Below are 21,549 nucleotides of genomic sequence, written 5' to 3'. Positions count from 1 at the left end.
GAAGAAAAAAATCCATTGATGGAATAACCTGGTCATTCAGTATGTTCAGGTAGTCAGCTGACCTCATTCTTGGAGCACATACTGTTGCTGAACCTAGACCTGACCAACTGCAGCAACCCCAGATCATAGCACTGCCCCCAGTAGGCACTAGGCATGATGGGTGCATCACTTCATCTGCCTCTCTTCTTACCCTGATGCGCCCACTCTGGAACAGGGTAAATCTGGACTCAGACCACATGACCTTCTTCCATTGCTCCAGAGTCCAATCTTTATGCTCCCTAGCCTTTTTTCTGGTTTGCCTCACTTATTAGTGGTTTTCTTATGGCTACACAGCTGTTCCATCCCAATACCTTCGCATTGTGCGTGTGGAAATGCTCTTACATTCACTATTAAACATAGCCCCGAGTTCTACTGTTGTTTTTCTTCGATTTGATTTCAAACGTTTAAGTGATCGCCGATCATAATCATTCAGGATTTTTTTTCCTGCCACATTTCTTCCTCGAATACGATGGGTCCTCACTATCCTTCCAGTTTTTAATAATGCTTTGGACAAATCTTAACCCAATTTTAGTAGTTCTGCATTCTCCTTAGATGTTTTCTCTGCTTGATGCATGTCAATGATTAGACCCTTCTCAAACAGACTAACATCTTTTTCACGACCACGAGATGTGTCTTTCGACATGGTTGTTTAAGAAATGAGAAGCAACTCATTGTACCAGTTGGGGTTAATGCCAAGAGTGTGCAAAGCAGTAATCAAAGCAAAAGGTGGCTACTTTGAAGAACCTAGAAAATGACATTTTCAGTTGTTTCACACTTGTTTGTTATGTATATAATTCCACATGTGTTAATTCATAGTTTTGATGCCTTCAGTGTGAATCTACAATTTTCATAGTCATGAAAATAAAGAAAACTGTTTGAATGAGAAGGTGTGTCCAAACTTTTGGTCTGTACTGTATATATAGTTAGTATGTGGGGATTCGCTCTGGTAGCTAGGATAAGCAGGCGCGATACAGAGGCAAAATACAAAGTTCGTAATTCAAATTTCAGTGTTTATTCACACATGGAGCCGAAAACAAAACGTCACTTTTGCAGTGTTGGTGTTACTTCACACCCAATGGCAAGTTAACATAACAAAAGTCACCTTGGTGGCAGTGCTGCCTCAGAAAGTCCAAATACAGGCTTTAGGTGGCCTGTTCCCCTGACACACGGGTCTCAGCTCTCCAGTCCAGCACAGGCCTCAGATCCCAGCACACAGACATGGCTTCTGAGCCCAGCTGCCTACTTAAGGACAGCCAGGTGCTGCCAAAACCCGGACCAGCACTTAAAATCCGGTCTGGTATTTGACCTCACCTGGCTGTAAATCAGCCCAGCAGCAGTGAGGAAAATACACCCTCCTTTGCTTAACCCTGAGGGGGTGAACACACGCCAGACAGTGTACCCGGGACAGGGCATCCGCGTTTCTCTGTAACCAGCCTGCCCTGTGTTCCACCGAAAACGTAATGTTTTGTAGGGAGAGAAACCATCGGGTGACCCAGGCATTTCTGTCCTTGACCTGGCTCATCCACTTGAGAGGGGAGTGGTCAGTCAGTAGGCGGAATTTTCTATCCAATAAATAATAGCAAAGAGACTCGAGTTCCCACTTGATAGCTAGGCACTCTCTCCACTATACTATACCGGGTCTCGGCTGGGGTGAGCTTACGGCTGAGGAAGACAACGAGATGCTCCTCCCCGTTGACTTCCTGAGACAGTACGGCACCGAGGCCCACCTTGGAGGCATCGGTGTGTACTATAAACTCCCTTTTGAAATCGGGCGTCACCAAAATCGGGGACCCGCACAGGGCCGACTTCAAAGCGGAGAAAGCCTCTTTCACCCGATCATCCCAGCAAAACATCATTGACTTGTGTCCCTTGAAGAGCCCTGTCAATGGCGCGGCCACTGTAGCAAAGTGGAGAATAAATCTCATATAATAGCCTATCATACCTAGAAATGACTACTTGTTTAGTGGTGACAGGTCGGGGCCAATTTCTTATCGCCTCTATTTTGTTTACTTGGGGTTTGACCACTCCGCGCCCAATGACATACCCCAGGAATTTAGTCTCCTCTAACCTTATCGCACATTTTTTGGGGTTAGCGGTTAGTCCCGCCTCCCGAAAAGAGTCCACTACAGTCTGCACTTTGGGTAGGTGACTTTCCCAATCGGTACTGTGGATGACAATATCGTCCAAGTAAGCCGAAGTGTACCGACGATGTAGATGCAGCACAATGTCCATAAGCCATTGAAAAGCGGCAGGGGTACCATGCAGACCAAAGTCTCGTCTGGATTCCTCAATGACATCTAGTTACAGAATTAACTGCACTTCCTCCGAGATGGCTTGTCGCCGAGCCTCGGGTACCCGGTATGGTTTTAACCAGACTTTGGCCTGAGATTCTGTGACAATGTCATGCTGGATTGTGGAAGTGCGTCCAGGGATGTCAGAGAACACATCAGTGTTCCGACTAAAACTCCCTGGCGTCCTGAGCCTGTTTAGAGGAGAGGCTGTCAGCTACTTTTACGGCAGCAACTGCTTCGCTTGCATCAGACAAAGGGGCCGGAACCTCTTCCCCTAGAAAACCCGGACGTTGTCTTCCATAGAGGTCTCCCTATCCTTCCACGGCTTAAGCAAATTAACATGGTAGATCTGTTCCGGCATTCGCCGCCCTGGCTGTTGTACCTTGTAGTTCACATCTACAACTTTCTCGAGTGCCTCGTAGGGCCCCTACCACCTAGCCAGGAACTTACTGTCCACGGTCGGTACCAGAACCAAAACCCGATCACCCGGGTTAAAGATCCGGACCCGAGCCTGCCGATTATAGACCCGAATCTGGGTCCGCTGAGCTGCCTCCATATGCTCCCTAACAAGAGGCAACACTGTCTCTATCCGTTCTTGCATCTGGGTAACTTACTCAATAACACTTTTATACGGAGTGGGTTGTACAAGAGACCGCAAAGGTGTCTGTCATATAGCAGTCCGAAGGGCGAGAAGCCAGTAGAAGCCTGGGGTACATCTCGCACTGCGAACATGAGATAGGGCAGAAGAAGGTCCCAGTCCTTCCCATCTTTAGCCACCACCCTTTTCAACACTTTTTTTACGTTTGGTCAAACCTTTCTACCAGACCGTCCGTTTGCAGATGGTAAACGGACGTCCATAGTTGTTTTATGTGGAGCATCTTACAGAGTTCCCTCATCACCTTGGACATAAAAGGGGTCCCCTAATCAGTCAAAATTTCTTTAGGTAGTCCTACTCGGGAAAACATCTCCATTAACTCCTTAGCTATGAGTTACACCAATGTATGTCGCAGTGGCTCCACCTCTGGGTACCGAGTGGCATAGTCTAGGATGACTAAGATGTCTTGGTGCCCTCTGGCGGACTTTGGTACGGGTCTTATGAGATCCATGGCTATTCTGTCAAAAGGTACCTTGATAATCGGGAGAGGAACTAGGGGACAACGGAAATGTGGCTGGGGGCTAGTTATCTGGCAGGTCAGGCAAGACTTACAAAACTCATCTACCTCTCTGAATATGCTGGGCCAGTAAAACCACTGTAGTATACAATCCTGTGTTTTCTGCAACCTCAGGTGACCCCCGAGAACGTGCTGGTGGGCTAGATCTAAGACGAGTTTGCGATAAGCCTTGGGGACCACCAACTGTTCAATATGCTCACCCCGTAGTTGGTTTACCCGATACAGCATACCCTGATGAATGGGGAAACACCGACTCGGCCCCAGGTTGTTGTGGTTCACCATCTACTATTACCACATTATCTCAGGCTCGGGATAGGGTTGGGTCCCGACGTTGGGCGGTACCAAAATTATCCCCGGAGACATTGAGGTCTGCCAATTCAGGACTCGGCGGCAAGTCCTCCACATCTCCCACCATCACACTCAGCGGGGTTGTCTCCCCCTCTTCCACCTAAGTGGCAGTCACCACTACTGCTGGCCTTTCGGCCTCGGGTTCCCAGGGTTGTGGTCTCCCCCCACAGGGTTACACCTGTCTCATGGGTATTGGTAATTCTCGTAGCAGGCCACCGTGCCGGGAAGCCCGGGATTCTCTCCCTATTATGAGTTCATAATGTGGGTCCATCTACCGGCCACCGTGGTTAGAGAAACCAACGCGGTGGGGCAGTCTTTTAAGTCTCCGTAGATGCACATCACCCCGACTTTCCGGCCAGTATACTCAGTGGACCGCACCAGGGTAGCCCTTACTAGAGTCACCAGAGTCCCTGAGTCCAGCAGAGCCTCTGCCGGGGTGTCTCCCACTTCCACCTAGCACAAGTGATCTAGAGACTCTGGGGTACCTTTTGCACACAGCCTCCTGGCATATAGCGACTGACAGTAGCCATAGTTAGTGTCCATGGGCTCAACCCGATGGGGACAGTTGGCCCTTACATGACCAGGCTCCTGACACCGCCAGCAGACTATCGGAGCCAGGTCCGCTGTGGGTACATCCCGGGCCGGTTTTAACGGCTCAAATCTACGGGCCTGGGGTGGAGATTTCCGGGGTTTGCCCCCGGGTTTGCCCCCCCCCCCCCCCCGACAGAACCCTCCTTTAGATTTCTGGTAGCTTCATAGCATTTCATCAGGTCCACCATCTCAAGGGCATTGAAAGGAGACACCTGACCGATCCAGTGCTGGAGAGGGTATGGCAAAGCCCTCCAGAACATATCGGCTAACAGACGATCCAGCATAGCAGTGGGACTCAGCACGTCAAGCTATAGCCATTTTTGTAAGAGGTGAAGTTATAATACTGGGGTCTTGCAGGCTCAGCCGGGTTGAACCCCCACTGATGCACACGCTGGGCCCGAACCAACACATTCACCCCTAGGTCTTGCCAGAATCTCACTCTTGACTTTCTGGTAGTCGGCCGCTTGATCGTCCGGCAAACCGAAATAGAACCACTGGGAATCGGATGCCAGGAACGGAGTGACAACCTCAGCCCACTGGTCTCGAAGTAGCTTTTCCCTTGTGGCCACCTTCTCGTACATCGCCAAGTAGGTTTTGACGTCATCTGGTGTCATCTTGGGGATCGCTGGAGTGCTGTGATCCCTTCGGCTTGTACTAGTTGTGACCCAAGGTCTTGATCACGTATAACAATAAATAAGCAAAGTACACATTTTTTTCTGGAGTATTTCTCCAAAATTTTGGAGGAATGCTTTCCAGTTTCATACAGACAACTCCTTACCTTATATTGACGTGCCCGACATTCTTCATAGCAGACATCATGATTTCTGCAGTAAGACTTTCAGCAAAGCTTATGCCATTGTGTCCGATGCCGCTATCAGCTCCCAGACTTCCGCTACTCAGCTCACGTTCTGCTTTTTCTAGCGCGGCACTTACTATTTTATCAGCAATCAATGATCTTTTATCAAGGTCAATGTGAATTTTAGGGATGTTAAGCTGAAAGATTCTTGATTTTTGACAAGAATTTAGCCTGGACTTACAGCACAGTTTACCTTTTCTTGAGCTATCATGTCCCAGCAAGAAGTGACAAGGCGATACAGAGCTGCCATGCTGCTCTATTGCACTACATAACCTGCATGCAGTTCCATAAGAATGGATTAGTTTTCCAGCTTGAGTAACTTTCCCAGTTTTCTTCTTACTCTCCACAGCCTGCAGCCTGGCTGCTTCCATGCTAACCTCCAAGGTTCGGTCTACAACTTTGCAAGCATACTGCTCAATAGCTTTTAGAATCCCATCATTAAGACCATGATCATTTAAACTGCTGGTGCTGTGGTACAGTTTCTGCTTATATGGTGAGGAAAGGAGTGACTTGGGAAATGAGGATTTGACAAGATCACTAGTAACATAATCATTTTTTGATTTAGAGTAAAGACAAGAATCTGTCAGAGATTTTGGAAGAGATGCAGCAGACATTTTGAGCTTTCTCCTTACATCACAAGTTATAGTCTGTGCAAGGGACTCTGCAAAATGAAGTAGTCCAGCAAATTCAGGTTTCTGTACAGAGTCCTCAGTAAATGAATGAAGGGTAACATTACTTTGTCTACGTTTGTCTTTCTCTGAATGGTGGGTCCTATTCAACAACCGAAGAATTTCTTTGCTAGTATTGGCCTCAGATTTAACTCGAGACACAATCTTCCTGTTACACTGAACTTTAATCGTTTTTGAGGCCTGCTGGAGGCCAGACTTCATAGCTCTATAAACTAACCTGCTTGCATACTGATCTAAAATTAACTCACTATTTCCTCCTTCCATCTTTAGCACTCTGATAAGATGATCTGCATATTCTTCAGTCACACTTTCACAGCTGGGGTACTTCGATGTCAAACCCAAACCACAGTTACTAGGCAGAGAAAGAGTGGTAGGATCATATGCTTTATAATTCATACCTACATACTTCAAGGAACTCTCTTTCTGTCGACAATCTTTGCCAGATGTTTGAGAACTACAATACTCTACATCACATAAAGAGTTCTTTCGGCTTCCTATGGTTTCCTTTGCATCACTGATGACTTCACCAGCAACACTGTTTGCATAGTTGCACAAAGTCTCTAATAGCTCCTCTGTAATATTTCTCATGTAGGCAGGATAACCCCATTTATCACTCAGTACACTTAACTGTGACAGGTTCTTTGATGTTGCTCCCTGTGAAGAGTCATCATCTAATGAGTAAGAAGCCATGTCAGTGGCAATAGATATGATGTTGCTGGATAAGTAGTCTGCATATCTGAAGGTTTCTTCTGATACCTCAAGCTCTTCAGAACTATCATCACTGCTAGAGCTTTCAACTTCTTCAGAAAGTGATCTCATGAGCCTAAGCATAAAATCATCTTTTTTCCCATTTTCATGTTCATGTACAGACAAATGAGGAGTAGAAGGTGGGGTGGCCGGATAGAACTCTTTTGCCAGTTGTCCTTTCAGTCTCTTATTAAGCTTTCTCATACTCCTTTCTGGACTTATGTCATAAGTGGTCAACGGTGTTGGAGGTGGTGTACCAGGCAGTGTGGACACAGAGTCTTTTTGATTATTCTTTTCTTCAACAAAGTCATCACCACAACTACACATTACTGAGGAAAAACTGTTAATATGAGGAAGACAACTGTGAAGACCAAACAGTGAGGGATCAGACCCACCAGTACTATGAACATTTCTTCCAGAAGTTGTATCCAATTTATTATTAGAAGCATTTGATGTTCCTGGACAAGTGCTTAAGGGATGTTTCTCTGTAGCGTCACATTTGTAACCGTTCTCCAACTGCTTAACAGTAAAGTACGGGTTTGAAGTGGCATGGCCCACTGCTTGAGGACATCTAAAAATTCTTTTTTGCTGCTCTGGAGATTTTGTAGAGTAATAAATCATTTCAGTCAGATTTTTATTGTAGTCAAGCAGATTGCTGGATTTAATTTCTTCTAATTTGTTAGAAGACATTTGTGTGCTCTTGCCTACAGAATTTGTAAAAATAACCTTGCCTAAATCTTCAACACGATTTTGTGAAGAGTCCTGGAAAGGCATGCCGGTTATGTTTCTGGTCATTATTTCAGCATAATCATCCACAGTTTTGGCCGCCTTTATAACATCATATGCTTCATTTACAATCATATCCACCATTGTCACTGAGTAGGTATTAACTCCATCTTGCTGGCCATTACCAAGTATAATCTGTTTATCAGATGACATATCAGCAATGCGGTTTGTAGAAATGTGATAATTGTTTACATTGTCAGCACACCAATTTTTGCTTGCTGAGATATCCATTTGATCATTTGATATTGGTTGTTGGCTCAAAACTTTAGCAGCTACAGGCACAGGAACAGAGCTCACAAGACCAGATGTAAAGAACAAAGCATACTGCACAGTGTAGTCTTTCTTAGACTTCTGTTCTACTGGAGAAAGTTCTTGAGTTCTAGGAGCAGGGAATATGGGTGATGATTGACTTCCCTGCATCATACCTTCAGAGCTTACGTATTTGAGGTTATCCATTGAAACACTTATAGCAGCTTCTGGTGTAAAACCCACATTCATCTGAGAAAGCTCAATAAAAGCTTCTTGAATGACTGATTCTGATAAGTCTTTAGCATAAGAACTAACAACTACATCTTCATAATCAAATGACTGGCAGTAAGAAGCACTTGGAGTTGGTGGGTGAGAAAACTGACACACTTCCATAATTCCTTCAAAAACAAGCTCCTCAGCAAGATCCGCAGCAAAACGGGTTACTGCATTGGTAACCATCTGCTTCTTTATATATCTCAGCTCTTGTAGAGCACTGGTAATGACTTCACTCACCATGAGGTTTGCCAGGCTATTAATGGCACGTTTCTTAATTGAGAATGCCTGCCTCCTTCCAATTTCATAGAACGCCATTTGGAAAACATATGAAGTTAGCCTTGCAGCTAGGTGACACAGTGCACTGGTGCAAGATGAAACACCTCTCTGCAAGTCTTTAAATGCATTGCCTAAACTCCTTTCTACCAGGTCTGCAGCAAATTTCTGAATTCCTCCTTTAAGGGATTTGTGTTTTGACTTAGACTTCCGTTCTGACTCTTTGCCATGAGATTTACGTTTTAGTTTTGGAGTTTTCTCTTGGTCTTTCTTTACAATGTTGGAGGGTGGTTTGGCATTTAAAATCGTGTCAAACATGTCACTGCACACCCGGTTTGCGTATTCACTTAACCGGTCATAAGAGTTGTCCTTAGATGGAGGAATATCACCATGACCAACTAAATGACCTGTACACTCTGTTGCAGAGAGAACTCCAGGAGGACTAAAAGCAGATGATCGAATAGGACTAAACAATGTACCACTGTCCTCAGAACAAGTCTTTGTTGGACGAGGGGAGTCTGGTAAATCACTCATGTTACTAAAGGGAGATTCTGCTTTACGAGGAGTAGGCTTCTTCACACTGGCTGAAAGTGTCGGACAATCAATTTTAAACTTTTGTGGATTCATGCAAACTGTAATGTGTTCTTTGGCACACTTTCTTTTTTTGGGTGGGCTGGCTAGAACAGCTATATGGTTATTTTGAGAGAGGGCTTCTAATGATGTTTCTGGTTCATCAAATCTATCAAAACTATCGAAGAATTCACTTAATTCAGAGTCAGAGTCCTCAATGCCATCTTTGCCAACAGGAATCTTTGGCAGGTTAAGCTTGGCTTTTAAGCTTTTCTGGTAACCCTCTTCATCTAAGAAAATTATAGGACTTGGACTTGAGCACTCAGATTCGGAGGTTTCCACAGGAGACTGAGAAAATATTTTCTCATGGGCAGAAACATTTCTCTGTGTCCAGGTATTATACATTGATGTTGTAACTGTATTTTTAACAGAAGATGACATTTCTGTAAGTCCTAAGTAACCCATTAGAACTGCAGATTTGATAGACGATCGACGGCGTACTGAGCTGAATAGGATTTTTGATCCACTGATATCTAAGCAATGAGTAGGCTGAGTTTGGGAAGAAGCATCACGTTGGTTTTTCAGAGTTTCCCATCCAAGTCCTAGAATGTAAGGAGTTTGAAAAATTAGACTGTTAACTAACTGAATAACAGATAAATTGTCACAGAAAACATGCTATAACACGGATGCCTACAATGAGAAAACTGAACACAGATGAACCTCTAAATATCTTTATATGTTCAATACCAAGTAGCGTATCTGGCCTCCCAATCTCCAGTTTAGGGATAAGAATAGTGCATCCACTAGCTTAATCCTTCCAGCAGAGGAATGTGTTTCAATGCCTCTGCCTTGTGACAAGTTGTGCAAGCGTTTTGGCCACATTGTAAATTGAAAGGGGTTAAACAGAATTAGAAAGCATAGTGCTTTCTTCTAAGAACAGTGACACACCCATCCAAGGGCTGTGTCTGGTATTACAACTCAGCTCTACTGAAGTGAATGGCGATCAGCTGCATAACCACACACAACCTGTTCATAGGTGTGGCACTATTTGTGGAAGAAATCAGCCACATTTTTTCTCATTCGGAATAAAACACTTTAAGACATAAGACATCTCTTAAAAGACATCATCTCTTAAAGAGGGTTTTACAGGATCTTTTAACTGATGACCTAGGTCATCGAAATCTGATAGTTGGGCCCGACACCCGGGACCCCCGTCGATCAGCTGATTGAGAAGGCACCTGGCACACCTGTGAGCACAGTTGCCTTCCTGCAGCTTACCAAGCACAGTGCCGTATATTGTAAAGCAGCTGTGCTTGGTATTGCGCTCACTTGAATGGAGCCGAGCTGCTCCTAAACCACGTGACACATGAACGTGTCGTCACTGGCCTAGAAAAAGTTGTGCGAAAGCCACGTTGCTCACAGGAGCGCAGATGCCTTCTCAAACAGCTGATCGACAGGGGGACGGGTGTCGGACCCCCACCGATTAGATACTGATTACTTATTCTGAGGACAGGTCATCTCATCAGTATAAAAATCTCAGAAAGCTTCTCTCTGAATGGAGTAGTAGTGTTGTGTTTCGTAGGGAATAACAACACTTTAAGTAGTTATATTTTATATGTGGAGTAGTTTAATGTATCACCTATTTTGCTTACTAATTAAAATCAGATAGTGACATTCTTTTTTTTCTAATCTGTTTTCATTTTTTTATTGCAGATTTTTTAATGGAATAAATGAAGGAGATTTATCAAGACTGACGATCCCAAATGCCTGTGTTGATCTCCCTGCGCTGGAGTAAGAAACATCTAACTTATTAAGAGACAGATGCCTCTTAAACTAGGCATATCTACTAGCCCTCCATGCGCCAGAAACTTAAAGGGGTTGTCTTATCTTGCTGTTACTAAGGCGAGATGAGACACAGTCCCAAACACCTCCTGGCTGGGAAACAGCAGAGCGCTCTAGAGCTTTGCTGTTTCAGTAGCTCTCATTGCTGTGCATGAGAGGTACGGAAACAGTGTAGCACAACAAGCTATGCTATTTGAGAAAAACAGCAAAGCTTGCTGTGCTACGTTTTTCAGTAGCTCTCATGCATGGCAATGAGAGTTACTGAAACAGCAGAGCACCAGAGCGCTCTGCTGTTTCCCGGACGGGAGGTGGTTGGGACTGTGTCTCATCTCGCCTTAGTAACGGCAAGAGGAGACAACCCCTTTAAGTCTAGGCCAAGGGCCGACGTAGACTTGAGCTATAACCCAAGACTGTTTCTGACGCAAGTTATAGTAAATCTTGCGGACTGGGCTAAGCCCCGCCCCTTTTCTTGCCAATTCATAAAAGTGGTGAGAGCTGAAAACACCTCAAATTACAGTGTAAATGTGGCGTGACCATAATTTGTGACTTTTTTTTATGACACAATAATACTTTATCATATGCCCCTCTCTGACTTCTATAGGAGATTTTTGTGTGCATGCTCAATGACCTGTGCATTGTGCAAGCAGGTAGAGGAGATGTGACCATCATCTATGGTTAGTGGCGGATCCTATATTACCTGTACAGAGGTGTTATCGGTCAGTGTCATCCTGCCTGTGATATTTACAGGACAGGAAGTGTCAGCCGACTGTGAGGCTCAGAGGCCACAGTGAAAACTGCAAGATCTCAGTGTTTATTTTAGGATATCGAAAATGTTAAAAAGTTTTATCGAAAATGTTTAATATGTTTAAACAAAAGAAAAAAAACAATAGATCATTGATCATTTGCTAGATCTAACATACAGAAAGAGATAATTATGTAACCCATGCAAAGGAAAATCTTGGATTACTGCACATGTATGCAATGACAGGTACTTTATGTAAGAATGTGAAGACCTGTTCATTTCCACCTCCAAAGAAGCGGTACAATAGACATTTCTCTAGAAACATGGCCCAAACAGACCTCACAATCAGCAGTTCTGAAATGAAGAATACACTAATGTACAGTATTCACTGCAACTTTCCTAACCCTGTGGATCGTCCCAAGCAATGGTAGAGTTATGTTTCATTGCAGTGATCACTGTAACTGTAAAGTACCTTGGCTGTCACCTATATTTGTAAGCTCCTCTTCATCCAAATGCTCAAACGCGGTTACAAAATCATCCTCAATTGAAGAGACAGAGTGATTTGTATCATCGTCTTCATGGTGATCTGCCTTCTTATTCAATCTGCTTAAGCATTCTTGCTCCACTGCATATTTTACACCAGCTGTATATTTGCTCAACATTACAAACAAGGCATCACTTGTAAAGAAGGGAGATGATGATGTACTCATTAAACACACTGTTCCTGAAAAATGACCCTGATGGGAAAAAAATGGTGAAATCAATAATAAAGAAGCACACAGAATGGCTCATATTTATTAATGTGTCTGCACCTAGAATCTGTATAAAAACGTGGCAGATTGACACAAGTAGGGTGTCTACACAGATTGAAGAGTGGGGCTTAGCTGGAGCTTCATGTGAAAGGGGCATGGCCTAAGAAGGCCCCACAATTCTGGCCTACAACTCGGTCTCAAAGTGAATAGTTGCTACAAAGTCAGTGTCTAGCCCTACACCACATTTATCATCCAGCCTAAGCCACTGGGAAAAATCTAGCTCAGGTCTAGACAGCTTGTCTAAGCTTACCCCATCTACAGGCTTAGTAAATCTGAGCCACGCGTTTACCAAAATGTTCCATATTAAAATACTTTCAAATCCTGGTCTCCTGCTTAATGTGACACCGATGTGGAGAGAAGTCGGGGCAAGCTGGGATGTACAGTTCCTGAGGCAGCTATATAACGCCTGACCGACCCTTAGAGGCCCTGGCACGACACCCTTCAGGTGCTGTACGCTTGTCCCAGGAACTGTTCTGCCTACCCAATGTCACATTAAGAAGAACAGAATTATAGGGAACTTTGAACCCAGACACCATGCTAGTCAATGTTATGGTGCAAGATAATAATTTTATACGGTGGCACATTCAAAAAGGACACACTTTGCTCTACTCCCTCACCACTGAGATTTTTAATCATGCCGGAGTGATGGAGATAAGTCTCATTTTTGCATTCAGCACACTTTAGGATTTGGTCACTTCTTTCTATTCATTATTCTGTCATAAAGCTGTTTATACAGTCTGACCCGCCAGCAGCAGGAGATTCATTAATATTTTATGGGAAATGATTCATTATTCATTTAAATCCCTGCTCATTCCGGGAGTAGGGGTGCAATGGGCATTCATACAGCTACATCTGCATGCCCGCTCACGCAAGGAAGGCTGCCAATCAGTGACAGACCACTGGACTCCTAAGAGATTTAAATGTAGTTAGGCTCCTTTCACGTTGTGCTTAAAAAAAGTTTGTGTGTTTTTAATCACTTTTTGTATTACAAAATGTTTTTTTTTTGTTTTTGTTTTTTGAGTGAAGGTGGCAGTTTACGGATCACTGGAAGACACATCTTGTATGAATAGGAAGAAGCTATGAGGGTGAAACCCTGGGTCAGGCAGGAACGTGTCGTGCCATAGCTTTTTTTTTATTTGATGAAAATAAAATAGTGTTTGCTTTTATGCTATGGGCAATTGTTTTTGCTGTCTTCAGCATGCGTGAGGAGAGGATCCATATATATCAGAGAGTCTTCTCCCTGTAGAACCAGAGGGCTTAGCAGACCAAGCATGCTTAATATGGAACTGACATGATGTCTATCACATGGATCATAGAGCATCTTGGAGAAAGTTCCCTACTGATTTTATTTCTGACACTGTTTGAGCAGTCAGGTATTGATGTATAAGTTACTGAATGGCTCTGTACGGAAATCCGCTGTGCTATTCCATACACAAAAAAGGGCAATACAGACTTATACCAGCCAAACAGAGGCCAAAAGGATACCCTTTTAGTCTCCCTCCAGAGAATAGGGGCCCGTGGATCCATCTCCTATATGGGCTTTCCCATAAAACATGGTGTAAAAGGAGCCTAACAGATTATAACAGATCTTTCACAACAAAACTAGATAACGATCTGCTCAATTTCTGTTGCAACTGTTAGAAGAAGAGGAGACATCACTGCATCAGTAATGGGCTTACATTTTTATTTTATGACCTCAGAGGCATTTAGTAGAAAATGGCTCACCCCATTACACCACACTATCGGTCTGTTGTAGTTCACCACTTACCTCTGGTGTATTGGATTTAGTCTCTTCCTTTCCATCTTTTAACAGAAGGACTTCATTTTCATTTAGGTTGCACGGATGAAGAGACCTAATCAGTTCTGGAATGTCCAAGTGAAAAGATGCTGCACTCTGCACAAAAATATCATGAAAACTTTACAAACTGTCAGTAGACAGTACACAGATCTAGCCATGGCTACATAAAAGTCACAGATTCATCAGTCGCAGGATATTATTATATTACTTAATGTGCCAAACTACAGCTGACAGAAATTAGATTATATAGACTTTCTAATGAAACCAAAAGACAGACATTACAATGGTATATACACAAGTCCCAAACATATTAAACATCTATTAAATACCTGAATATTTCCTGTTCCCGATTCCCCGAATAGTCCAAGGAAAGTAACCTGTAACAGGATTATAAATCAGATTAACCGCTACTAAGAGCACAATATCTTTCTATAGGTGACCATTCACATTAGAGAGAAGTTGGTTGATGGTTGAACGTTCTTTCACAGACACTGCTATACACACTTTAGTCCATAGTGGACGTTACAGTTGTTCAGATTTCCCCTACATGTTCAGTGAAACCGGGCGATTGAAGAAAGATCTTTCTGGGAACCTTCTTTCCCAGAAAGATATTTCGTCCACAAATGATTCTTTTTTGAACGAAAGATCTTTCATCTGACTCCATCGGACAGAGTTATTGGTCTGTCATTGATTAACTAAGAATGTTCTTTCATTGTCAAATTTCAGGCAAAGTACATTTGTTTTTGGTTGTTTGGTTGTTTTGGTTGTAATTGTCTGTTTTGATCAACCTTAGACTGTGTGGGGGTACCACCATTAAGGCCTATATTAGTGCAGCTGTCTTGCTCACTCATACATATTTTTAGATGAAATGGAATTTTCAACAGAAATTTGTGAACACCATTACAGTTATTCCAAATTTATAAACTTGATTTACTGTATTTTGCAGAACATTCAAAATACAGCAAAAGTGAATGCAAAAAGTCAGAATCAATAAGAGAAAGACATAAGAAATGTAAAATGAAGCTGTATTAAATACAACCACTCTAACTATATGCATTTCCTACATTTCATTAGATGATCAGCACACAACTAGAAATGGACACAGAGCACCACCTAGTGGTAGAGTATACAGTACACTGCATCTATAAACGTCGTAACATGCCACAGAAACATTGAGGTTTTCATTCTAAAAAAAAAAACACAAAAAAAACAAACAGATCAAGAGCACCACTATGAGTTACATGTAGAGTATTACAGAAAATAAGTTGGTACTTCAAATTTCACAATATATGACAGTATGGTGAATGTGTGCTTATGGGGACTAATTTTACACCAAATCCCTAGTGTATGGCACTTGTAGCAGAAAATAAGGCAAGAGAACATCCGATTTCCAGAAAGCCTCCTGGACCCCAGCAAAAAGATACAGGTACAGCAGGAAACACAACGGGCAGGCAAGGGCAAGTGTATGAGTTACCGCATGCCAGATATTCTGGATGGACAATGTGCCACATTCCATAGCTTTTGCTCTTCGGTGTAACAAATTCACTATTTTTGACTAATTTACTATTTATTTGTACTCAATCGGCAGTTCAATAATACTAAAAAATTTATAAAGCCATAGCTTTATAAAGGCTAGGCTTGACTTGCTAGATTAGCAGCCCAACAGATATTCATCTATTCAACTCACCCAAACCAAGCTTGTTCGATTTTGGGTCTTCAGGGCAGAAAGGGGGGGATTGGGTTGTGTTTGACAGTGCTGTATTTGATATATTGAACACATATTACCAGTACAATAATTGTTATATATTAGCGGCTCACCACTTCACTTGCTCTGAACACAAGGCGCTACTGTCTATTTGACTCACCCAGTAATAAATATTTGTTCAATACAACTGTTGTAGACAGACACTCTCTATATTTAGAACCACCCAGGGACTTGAATATATCTGTTGAAAATGTAATATGTGTCTAGATATGTTGCGATACAAAAGTATCTATTACACAAAACGGTGAGATTACCATGTGACATATGGTACTCAGATTAATATTTAAAATCAGACCCCTTAAATATAAATATAAAGGGTAAAAGTAAAAAATAAATAAATACAATAAAAAGTTCAGTTTATACTTGTATGTGGTTTAGGTCCACCTGAACTCTTATTGCCTCTATATCTGGATCCAGAAAGAGGATCTATAGCTATTATTAGCTGATTTTCATGAGATATATAGTGTGATTATATTGCAACCACATTTACCTATAATCCAGTTATAATCCAAAATAGCCTCTTCCTATTAATATTTCACCTTTATAGATATACCGTAGTGTCAGTCCTTATAACATTTGTTAGTATATTAATAGAGAGCTGGCGTAGGGTAGTGTAATATGATGGTACTTCAACCACATTTATTTTTAATCCAGTTAGATCCTCTTCTTATCAATAATCCACACTTATAAATATAATATCTGTCCTTATAATATCTAATAATATATCAGTATAAGTTTCATATTGCGTCCATCAGTTTATAGTTTGTTTCCTTTATCTTTATATTGTAGCGATTCTCCTTTAGCAGTATATTTCCATTATAGGTCAGTAATATACTGTTAGTAGCTGGTTCTCCACCGACCGTGGCTTCCCACGTGGTTGGTACCTAGCTTACCTCAATCAGTATACTGCTATGCTGGGTGTGGAGTTACACTATATCGCAGTTTGTATTAGCCAGATCGCGGTATCTCCTGTGGTGCCGCTAGTTTGATCCGGCGTCCCACGTGGCACCTCGCTACTTCCACACCACTCAGAACTTCATAGGATCATTTCTATAGTGTCTAGGGAGCGCTCCAAAATTTTCCTTTCTTTCACAAAATGGAATGTTGTCCTCAGTACATCGATGTGTCTCGAATGGGTCTCGAATCTTTATATTACCAGACGCAGTTAATCCAACTCCATCAATGGCCATTTTTGTTAGCCAATCCTTCCCACTTATATACCCCATCCTCCAGTCTTCTTCAAGACCCCAACTGGATTTTCTATCTGCATCATTATATAATAATACAGTTTTTCCCATATTTAAAGGCATATCTGATCATTCTTTACTCCCAAACTCCCAAGAGGCTGATCTTCTCCTTATACATCAACTTGTAGCAATTTGGGCAGTCCAAAAAACCCATTGCGATTTTGATGCGTTTCCAATGCAGTTTTATGTCTGCATGTGCGTTTTTTTGGGCTAAGTTGCCTTTCATCCCAAATAACAGTACTCCATATTTATTATTAACTTGCTATAATGTATATAGAGTATATTTATATACAAAAGTTTCACAAAATGAAATAAAACATATTCTAAAAATGTGGAATAAATGTTCCTATCAAAAGGATCAACTTTTAGAATTATAGTAATACCTCATTCTTTCAAGCACTTTATAATATATAGATATATATATATATATATCTCTGAGATATAATGTCACGGATGGTGTACAGGAAACAAGACAATGCAATATAATCAATGACTCACTGGATCCACAACTAAGGAACAAAAGGGAGAGCCCTGCATGGACCTGGCAGACTCTCCCTGACTGCTCAGCCTATGCGAACACCCTATGCGAACATGGTCGCATATCCACGTACCTCGACTATCTAACACCTAAAGACCCTACAATAGTGAGGGGACACGACCACCGGCTCCCTACACAGACACGGAGGGAGTCAGGGTCACCTGGATCCAGCAGACAGAAAATCACAAATACATATACAGCACTTATCTTGCAGACGACTGGGAACTAGGAACAGCAGGCATGCACACACACTCCAGGAAGTTGTATAAGCCGCACACTACTGCATTATGGGGAGGAATTTAAAGGGAAGCAATCAGTCCAACTGCATGACAGCTGAGATAGGCTAACGAGATGAGGAACTGAAACCAAAACAAAGAAGGAGGTTCTGAACGGTTTCTGTCAGAGCTTCTCAGCTGTCTGGTTGTGACAGTACCCCTCCCTCTACGAGTTGACTCCGGACACTCAGAGCCCACCTTCTCAGGATGGGACCTATGGAAAGCCCTGATGAGACGAGTGGCCTTAATGTCCGTCACTGGGACCCACATCCTCTCCTCAGGACCATAACCTTCCCAATGAACGAGGTACTGGACAGAACCGCGGACAAGACGAGAATCCACAATCCTAGAGACCTGAAATTCAAGATTCCCATCAACCATAATCGGAGGAGGAGGCAAAGGCGAGGGTACAATGGGTTGAACATAAGGTTTCAATAAGGACTTATGAAAAACATTATGGATCTTCCAAGTCTGAGGAAGATCAAGATGGTAGGCAACAGGATTGATGACAGACAGGATCTTGTAAGGCCCAATAAACCTAGGACCCAACTTCCAGGAGGGAACCTTCAATTTGATATTCTTGGTAGACAACCACACCAGATCACCAACATTCAGGTCCGGACCAGGCACACGTCTCTTATCTGCCACACGCTTATATCTCTCACTCATGCTCTTTAGATTATCCTGAATCTTTTGCCAAATAGATGACAAAGACGAGGAGAATCTGTCCTCATCAGGTAAACCAGAAGACCCCTCTCCCGAGAAAGTCCCAAACTGCGGATGAAACCCATATGCACCAGAAAATGGTGACTTATCAGAGGACTCCTGACGACGGTTATTTAAAGCAAACTCAGCAAGGGACAAAAAAGAACACCAATCCTCCTGATTCTCCGCCACAAAACAGCGCAGATATGTCTCCAGATTCTGATTGACGCGCTCTGTCTGGCCATTCGACTGCGGATGGAAAGCAGAAGAGAATGACAACCGAACCCCCAAGCGAGAACAGAAAGCCTTCCAGAATCTGGAAACAAACTGTGTGCCCCTATCAGAGACTATGTCTGAAGGAATACCATGCAATTTGACAATATGGTCAATAAATGCCTGCGCCAGCGTCTTGGCATTGGGCAAACCAGGAAAAGGGATGAAATGCACCATTTTGCTAAAACGGTCTACCACCACCAGAATCACAGTCTTCCCTGAGGAACGAGACAGGTCCGTTATGAAGTCCATGGACAGATGTGTCCAAGGACGGGAAGGAATGGGTAAGGGAAGGAGAGGACCTGATGGCCGTGAATGAGGGACTTTGGCACGAGCGCAAGTCTCGCAGGCTGCCACAAAACCCTCAACCGACTTACGAAGCGCAGGCCACCAGAATCTCCGAGAGATGAGATCCAGTGTGGCTCTTGCCCCCGCTGCCCAGCAAGGACCGTATCGTGGTGTTCCTTAAAAATCTTGTGTCTCAAAGCGAGAGGCACAAACAACCTCCCAGGAGGACAAAGATCAGGAGCCTCTGACTGGGCTGCCTGCACCTCTGCCTCCAATTCAGGAAAAAGAGCAGAGACCACCACACCTTCAGCCAAAATGGGACCCGGGTCTTCAAAATTCCCACCTCCCGGAAAACAACGTGACAGGGCATCTGCCTTCACATTCTTAACCCCAGGGCGGAACGTGACAACAAAATTAAACCTTGAAAAGAACAAAGACCATCTGGCCTGTCTTGGGTTCAGACGCTTGGCTGACTCCAAGTAGGCCAGATTGTTATGGTCAGTAAACACGGTAATAGGGTGTCTGGCTCCCTCTAGCCAATGGCGCCATTCCTCAAAAGCCAACTTGATGGCCAACAATTCCCTATCTCCCACATCATAATTTCTCTCTGCGGAGGAGAGTTTCTTCGAGAAAAAGGCACTCCAACCATTTATTTGCCTCGCTTGCCAATCAATGGTGGGGTTATGTTTAGTGAGCCAGGGTAGCCCCAACACTAGAGGAGTAGGCAAACCGCCAAGGACGAAACATGACACATCCTCAACATGAGCATCACTCACAATTAAACGGATATTGTGAACTATGCCCTTTAATGATTTCTGAGAAAGTGGAGCGGAATCAATAGCAAAAACAGGAATATCCTTTCCCAAAGTGCATACCTGGAAACCATGAGTTATTGCAAATTGATTATCAATGAGATTGACAGCTGCTCCACTATCCACAAAAATATCACAAAAAAATGCTCTTGCTCTCTAGCGCCACCCTAGCAGGCAGGACAAAACGGGAACTACAAGCAAACGGAAAACCTTAAATTTCTGCCTCAACCCTGCCAATAGTAACAGACGGAACATTTTTAAAAGATTTTTTCCTTTTTGCTTCTTTATTACTCCCAGAAAACTGCCTGTATCTCCTAGAGGGACAAACATTTGCCAAATGATTTATACCTCCACAACAAAAACAAACCCTCCCATGCGAGCTGAATCTTCTATTGTCAGAGGCAATCAACCCCAGCTGCATGGGCTCCTGCTCAGAAGGGGCTAACAGCGACTGAGACCCCTGCGCACAGAATGAGACCACTGCACTGTCCCGGGACTGAGTATGACAGGAAGGAGAGATCTCTCCTCTCTCTCTAAGACGCCTGTCTATACGAACGGCCTGAGACATAGCAGAGTCCAAGGAGATAGGCCTCTCATGAAAGGAAAATGCATCTTTCAATCCCTCTGAAAGACCATGGCAAAATTGACTTCGGAGTGCAGCATCATTCCAACCAGTATCAGCTGCCCATCTCCGAAATTCTGAGCAGTATATCTCTGCGGATTGTTTACCCTGGCATAACAGACGTAGTCTAGACTCAGCCAGAGCAATACGATCCGGATCATCATATATCTGACCCAGGGCTAAAAAGAATTCATCCACTGAACGGAAGGGCCGTGCCCCCTGCGGCAGCGAAAAGGCCCAGGACTGAGCGTTACCCCTGAGCAGCGATATAATGATCCCCACCCTCCGTTCCTCATCACCAGAGGAATGGGGAAGAAGGCGAAAATGGAGTTTGCAAGCCTCTCTAAAACGCACAAAATTCTCACTACCCCCGGAGAACGTATCCGGGAGCGAGATCTTAGACTCAGAACAAATTCCATGAACGCAAGCTGAACCGGTCACTTGAAACTGAGAAAAAGTCTTACGGAGATCAGCTACCTCCAATAAAAGACCCTGTAAGCGTTCAGCCAAAAGTGAAACCGGATCCATGCTTGAGACGGTTTTGGTGGCTTATAATGTCACGGATGGTGTACAGGAAACAAGACAATGCAATATAATCAATGACTCACTGGATCCACAACTAAGGAACAAAAGGGAGAGCCCTGCATGGACCTGGCAGACTCTCCCTGACTGCTCAGCCTATGCGAACACCCCAAAGGTGAATGGTCGCATATCAACGTACCTCGACTATCTAACACCTGAAGACCCTACAATAGTGAGGGGACACGACCATCGGCTCCCTACACAGACACGGAGGGAGTCAGGGTCACCTGGATCCAGCAGACAGAAAATCACAAATACATATACAGCACTTATCTTGCAGACGACTGGGAACTAAGAACAGCAGGCATGCACACACACTCCAGGAAGTTGTATAAGCCGCACACTACTGCATTATGAGGAG

At 43.5% G+C, this 21,549-nt stretch overlaps 1 protein-coding gene across 4 annotated transcripts in view; it reads right to left on the bottom strand.

Moving 5' to 3' along the window:
* AKAP11 (A-kinase anchoring protein 11) overlaps positions 1–21,549 on the bottom strand; it is a 105,828-nt gene that overhangs the window by 35,789 nt on the left and 48,490 nt on the right. For 3 of the 4 annotated variants that reach the window (XM_040425416.1, XM_040425419.1, XM_040425417.1), the window contains exons 4-7: positions 14,411–14,458; positions 14,052–14,177; positions 11,944–12,208; positions 5,220–9,489 (exon numbers count right to left, since the gene is read on the bottom strand). In XM_040425416.1, coding sequence (XP_040281350.1) covers positions 5,220–9,489; positions 11,944–12,208; positions 14,052–14,177; positions 14,411–14,458 — 4,709 coding nt within the window. The remainder of the gene's footprint in view (positions 1–5,219; positions 9,490–11,943; positions 12,209–14,051; positions 14,178–14,410; positions 14,459–21,549) is intronic. The other variant, XM_040425418.1, reaches the window with a different exon arrangement.

This window comes from Bufo bufo, chromosome 3 (assembly GCF_905171765.1).
Source record: "Bufo bufo chromosome 3, aBufBuf1.1, whole genome shotgun sequence".
Taxonomy (NCBI): Eukaryota; Metazoa; Chordata; class Amphibia; order Anura; family Bufonidae; genus Bufo; species Bufo bufo.
This window is presented reverse-complemented; position numbering and strand designations above follow the sequence as displayed.